This window comes from Rhipicephalus microplus, chromosome 10, assembly GCF_043290135.1.
Source record: "Rhipicephalus microplus isolate Deutch F79 chromosome 10, USDA_Rmic, whole genome shotgun sequence".
NCBI lineage: Eukaryota > Metazoa > Arthropoda > Arachnida > Ixodida > Ixodidae > Rhipicephalus > Rhipicephalus microplus.
The window spans coordinates 110,190-116,595 of record NC_134709.1 but is presented as its reverse complement, the minus strand read 5'-3'; the positions used below and the strand labels follow the sequence as shown (position 1 = coordinate 116,595).

Below are 6,406 nucleotides of genomic sequence, written 5' to 3'. Positions count from 1 at the left end.
ATATTTCTATTCAGCATACATGTATACGTGAAGGCTATAAGCTGGTAAAGCGGATGCGTGTCAGCCTCAAATGGAGGTTAAATAGCGCGGTTAGGTGTTCTGTGGCGCGGTCAGAGAGATGCACCGAATGTTGGCACGCCGTCTTGACTGTGAGGAGATCATCCGCAACGAAGAGAGGGGGACCATATTTGCCTTTCCTTTCAGCCTCCTAAATTCGGAGTGAGCCCCGGAGAGGCGACGGAGCGCGTGGCCTGAGAATTCCGCCGCGATTTCACGCATGGGAGAAGACGCCGAGCACGGCGATGAAGATGCTCCGGAAGAAGCAGAGCGGGCGGGCGCTCTCGGTGACCCGTTTCTCGCTCTACTTCCTCGTCGCGGTCGTCGGCTGAGGCCCTGCCATCTGGGTCAGGAGCGGGGCTGCACCGGCCGTGTTGGGCTGCGCCGTTTGTGCCACTAGTATGACCGTCACCGCCGCGTGTCTGCCGCTTCTGCTGGCGCTAGCCGCCGCTACAACGCAGCCGCCGCCGTCGCCGCTCCAGTTGCCCGATGTCAAGTTCAGCTGCCAAGGTCGAGACACCGGTTATTATGCGGACGTCGAGCTTCGCTGCAGCGTCTTTCACTACTGCGGTGCACAAGGCGACCGCTACTCGTTCGTTTGCCCGCCGAAGTCGACCTTCAACCAGCGGCTCCTCATGTGTGACTACGAGGCCCGTGCGCTGGAAGTGTGCCCCCACTCGGAGAGTCTTTACAACGTTAACACAACCATGCCGCCGCGACTGCGCAAGCCTGTCACCAGGCCGCCCACAACGACGACTCCGCCGCCGCCAAGCAGCACGCCGTCGACCTCTACCGTGGCCGTATTCGGCAGGCCGCGCATCACCACAACGACCGCTGCTCCGCCGGCCGAGGAGGAGGAAGAGTGGCTGGATGACGAAGGCAACGGTACGCAATGGTTCGGCAACGAGACAACGCGTTGGTCTCAGCCCATACAACCAGACCTGGAAGAAGAAGGCGGAGGTGGCTGGCAGCCCACGGAACCGCTGTTCGATCGGGAAGCAATTTTTCATAACCTGCGCACCCACGAGAGCGCGGTCACCTACGAAGAACCTCGTGGCGACGATTCCGGAGCTAATTCGTTTGTGGTGTACGACCCTAACGAGCTAGGACGCCCGTTCTATTACCAGCCGGACCCAGCCAACTACGAGCCGCCGAGGCCCCCTTGGCAACCGATGGCGCAAGTGCTTCTGGGGCGGCCGGCAGGTAACTACTACAAGACCCCCTCGGGATACTTCGAGTTCCGCCACAGGTCGTCGCGCAGAAGGGCTCGCTCGACGCGTATGAAACGTCAGCTACTGTTGTCTCGGCTCTTCAAGCGGCAGCCGCTGCGCCTTCCGCCTCCCAGGGAAGAAGACAATGGCTGGCTGCCCAGTATTCACTTCCCGCTCAGGGGATTCTTTCCGCCCGACGCGCCACCTTCGTGGCATTCTCTACAAATGCCGCCAGCCAAAAGTCCAGCACCCTTCCAGGCTGAAGACAGGCCCCACGGGTACGTGTTTGGCCGACCCGTGTCACGTCCAGATCATTTCGTACCGCAGCGGGCACCGTTGCATCCGTTCTCCCCTGAACTGCGACCGTGGTCTCAGCTGGGCGTTTCGTATCTGTCGGAGTCAATGTTCGTACCGCCACATGTGATACCGCGTCCGAGACCGCCACCTCGGCAGGCGGCGCCACCTGTGATGATGGCACCGTCCCGACAGACGGCGTCACCTGTAATAGTGCCGTCCAGGCAGACTGCGTCACCAGTAATGACGGCACACCGGCATACGGTCGCATCTCCATCTTTGCCGCCACGACAGAAGGGGCTGCCGCCGCTGGTGCCGCTCAAACAAGCTGCCGCACCGCACCCCATGAAGCGGCCACCACCTAGGAAAAAGAGCAGTCGTAGGCGCCGGCCCACGACGCGCACCACAACCAGGTCGCCGCCACTCGTTAAGGACAATCGCACGTACAGTTGGTTCGGTGGGTGGACCACCATTGCGCCTCCTATGTCCGTGCCAGTGAAGCCTACGTTGGCCAATCCCACAAGACCTACGCAGCTGTGGTCCTTGTCGAACAAGTCGTCTAACTCGTCCTCTAAATCGACTACTACAGCGACACTGAAGCTCAGTGCAACAACGCCCTTCAGCTGGGAGCGGTTGCGCACGACGACGTCCACCTCAACGCCTCAACCCGCTACCGTAGTGCGCGTCTTTAGCAACAAGATCGGTTCCTCAGTCATGGCGACGGCAGGTACACCGCGTACGACGACATCAACGCCGCCATCAACCACAGCCGCAGACGTCAAAGAAAACGTTATTGGCAACGGCCGAGACCGGGGTTTTCCCTTCGAGTTTTTCACGGATGTTAACAAACTGGTGTCGCGAACCACGCCGCAACCGCAGCCCGTGTACAAGCCACCAGCCAGTCGAGAACCTGTCACAGAAGTCGTAACAGCCATCTCCTTCAGTGAGTCCGCCCTGGCGGCGTGACATGTGGGCACGAGAGGAGTGATCCGCGTAGTGCGTGTGGTCCGTAGGTACAAGAAGTGCTCTAAGCAAATCGGCGGCATAAACACGACCACTGGGATAGCTAGCTAAGTGAGGTCGCTAATTGTGTGCTAGAAAGCGAATTATTCGCTCCACTGCGTCGCTGGCCGAAAGTGCGAGTGCCGTAGCGCCGCATTCTCGACGTGGCGTTCATGTCGTGAGGATCAGCGCCTGATAAATAGACTGGACTACAACTTGAAGTATTCCACAACACCACGGGACCAGTGGGCATTCGCATCAGTGGCAAACAGTTTCAGGGACACTTAGGATGGCAAACTTTAAAACAAATCGACCAATAAGAGAGGGCAACATGCTGTCATTAATACCACATGCAACGGACGAAAGTGAATGCGCATCGCTTAGCGGTTCTAGTGCCGGCCAAGTGTATATTGGAATCTAACTCGGATTGAAGCTTTCAACATTATAACCGCCCTGAACAGCCGAGGCTGGTACTTGCTAGTTTTGTCATCGTACCTTGTTTTACATCACTTTACATGTTTTCTGTGTTAACTTGTTCGTCTACATTATGCTCGTGCATTTCCTCCACTTCCATCGGTTATTGTCTATGTTACCATCAGCTCAAAATATGTACGCCGTCGCACTTGACCATACTAACTGTAGTCGTGATAGATTCCTCTTCTGTGAAGTGAGAGAAAGAAAAAAAAAGGGAGGGGCGCACACGAAAAAAGACATACACGGAGTTTGACTCAATGTGATGTTGCACATGTACAAGTATAGGAGTTTGGTATGTTCATAACACCGAGGTTCAAGATTCAGAGAAACAATCTTTCCTATGCATTCTTTCCTATGCATTCCGTGCGAATTAGGTTAGGTTATGCTACTCGGATGCGCCTTTTTAAATGAGCCCTAAAACATTTCTATCTTTAAACGCCAACACTTTTGTTCAATAGATATATCCTGCCTATATAGAACAATTAAAGATATCACTGCTGATGCATACAAACATAGGGTACAGAAAGCTTGCGTTAGCTAGTTTCTGATATGAGTAGAGACAGCGTGAAATAACAGGAGACAGTAAACATAGTTATATGCATTTCTTTTAATCAGCGCTCCACTTACCAATGTAGTGGACAATGTGTTCGACGTTCGCGAAAAAAGACGGAGAAGCTCAGACATCATGTCCGGGTCACCAGCTCGTTAAAGGAGAAAGCTCAAAACAAACATTTATTAGCCGCGTGACTCCATGATGCCTGAGCTTCTCTGTCGCTTTGTCTTTTTCGCAGAGACGTCAAGCACGCTGTCCATGCACTACACAAGCGACGGGAAATGTGCACAGATGGAAATAATATCAAACCTGGTCGCATATCGCCATGTGCAGTGTTAACTGATACCGGGCAGAAGACACGTAGTTCTGAGAGGAATGCATGTAAAAAAATCATGGCAGGAAATTGCTAGGCTAGACTACAAATTGCATCGCTTTGGCGGAATAGACTGTTGTGCTATTTGGCTATTCATGAACACTAAAAGATCAAAGTGTTAAAAAAAGAAGACTGAAAAAAAAAAAGAAGCAGATGGTGGACTTGCGCCACTCCGTTGTCTGCTCCCGTTTTCGTGATTTTTTTTAGCGCTATATACAATTTTTTAGGATTCATGCGTCAATTTAGTTCTGTCCGTTTGCCTGAGTTTGGCTATCGTTGAAGTGCAAGCGTGCACAGAGCAGTGGTTCATAGAAATAACGGGTGTTAAGGACATCATAGTCTGGCAGAAAGTAACATTCGTAATTAATCGATGTCAAAATGAAACTGAAGCAGTGACGTGCAGCTCACAGCAGCCTTCCTTTGGTCCATGGCTTCACGGAGCTCATGGTGGGAAGTGAAGCCGTTATTGGAATGTAACATATCAGGAATCATCCGCCGCCGTTGTTTGAAGTCTGAATGTTCGAGATCATGGCCCCCGAGACGGCGGGCGCGCGACGGGTTTTTCTCCAGCCGTTCCAATCGCACGGAGAGCGTTTCCAGAGGTGGGCGTGACCCTCTTTTTTTTTTTTCCGCACCGCTGCGCTCCTTCATATGGTCGAATTAAAGCCCCTTGATCAAGGCGCTTTAGGTCGAATAAAAAAGGCTGCCGCGCTGTTGGCGAAGCGCGCATGTGGCGAGAAACAACATGGTTTTGCGCTTCATATAACTTCGTGCTCATTTGGGTATGTCGGGCTAAGGTGTACGAGAGGCGAAAGAGGGGGGGGGGGGGGGGGGGGGGGCACGAGTTCCGAGCATGCGCAGTGGGGTTGCCACCGCCGAGGCCGTATTTGCGGGTAGGTGTGACATTAAAATTCTGTGCATTAAAAAAAATTACAGCCTTGATGCAAAGGCGAAGCAATGAACGCTATAGCAACAAATTTGAAAGGTCACGCGCAGAATGGAAAGCAGATCGAAACGTGCGCCGCGTTTCTCGCGCACAAATCACGCACGAAACGTGCTCACAGGTACGGATGCACACGAATAAGTGTCTCATTTGTTACTTCGCTGAGTCTGAAAAGCGCGTGCTTTTCACGAACGGAGACTGCAATGATTGCAGTGACCTTTGCGCGCCCTGTAACTTCTGCAGAATCTCCACGTAAAGCCCGAGGCCAGCCAAGGCGTACGATTCTCCCCTCCTCGCCACCGCGAGATAGGAGCGCGCGTAGGATATTAAAGCGTGTGCCGCTGCGCGATGTGGCGACGTGCGCTCATTGCGCCATCTTTTTGGTAATGCTGAAAACAGTAGTGGTAAGTGGTAGATATGAATAGTTTGCCCTTTGAACGGTGAAAAACGTTCTTCGGGGTGGCTCAGTCCAACGTTTGATTCCGCGCGTTGAAGTGCTTTTTTTTTCTGGATTTTTTTTCTTTCTTGCGTTTTCACATATATAGATACGTATATACATATACGGTGCATGACATCGACGCCGGCGGCAAAATCCAGCCGAGAGTGTCCATATAATTACTATCGCAATAAAATACTTTCCTTCAGTTCAGCCACAAGATTCTAGCAGTGATTCTTGCTGGTACGCGAAAAAAAAAAAAACCATGCGCACACTGGAATCCCGTGTTGTCGGCCGCGGTCTCCGCCGCTGCCGGAGTCCATGCCCTTTCGTGGTAGCCTGGCGCGCGAGGCGATACTCGTTCACTTTGCTGGGGAGCGCGGCGATTGGGGCGGCCAGAGAGGAACACACCGCGCGCCAGCCATCTCGAGGTGTAAAGGGCCGGGAGTTTGATGGCATCCCACCGCTGCCAAATTGTTAAGGGCTCGAGGTCGATGGCAGGTACGGTGGGTTGACTTTAGAGTAGCTGGCTCCCCGCCGTCGTCCGCATACCCGATTTTCGCCAGTGAGGGGACACGCTCGTAGAGAGGGAACGAAGGTTTATTTATATGGTAGTTGAAAGATGGAACTGTACAGTGATTCAGCAGAGAATCGGCTATGTACAAAGATTCAGCATAGATTCAGCTTTAAGTACAACAGAGATTCAGCTGAGATTTCGCTGCTTCTGAGCTCTCTCCGGCGTCCTTGTCTACTTCCACATTTTTTTGCACCGTCGCGACAACCTCAGTTGAGGTCTCTACCAGCCTGTCCACTGCTAGCTGTTTCGCTAGCATTCAACTGGCACGCCACCTCGTCGCACTCGATTTGGCCTTCGGCGGCCTCTCTCGTTATAGCAGCTTCTTTCGCAGCTCTCACATTTGGTTCACCAGTGAAACTGCTGCTGTCTTCACATGTGCTAGCCTTCTCTATAGAGAAGGCTAGCACATGTGAAGACAGCAGCAGCCGTATACGGTTGTAAAGGTCACTACACTCAATAGTTTGTCGCACTTCTTGTGCGCTACAT

General features: G+C 52.9%; 1 protein-coding gene across 1 annotated transcript; it reads left to right on the top strand.

The window, feature by feature from the left end:
• The first annotated feature begins 301 nt into the window (after positions 1–301).
• LOC119181918 (uncharacterized) lies at positions 302–5,556 on the top strand. Its single transcript, XM_037433158.2, has one exon. It carries the CDS (start codon positions 459–461, stop codon positions 2,526–2,528), a length of 2,070 nt encoding a protein of 689 aa, XP_037289055.2. The 5' UTR covers positions 302–458; the 3' UTR covers positions 2,529–5,556.
• Positions 5,557–6,406: the final 850 nt, after the last annotated feature.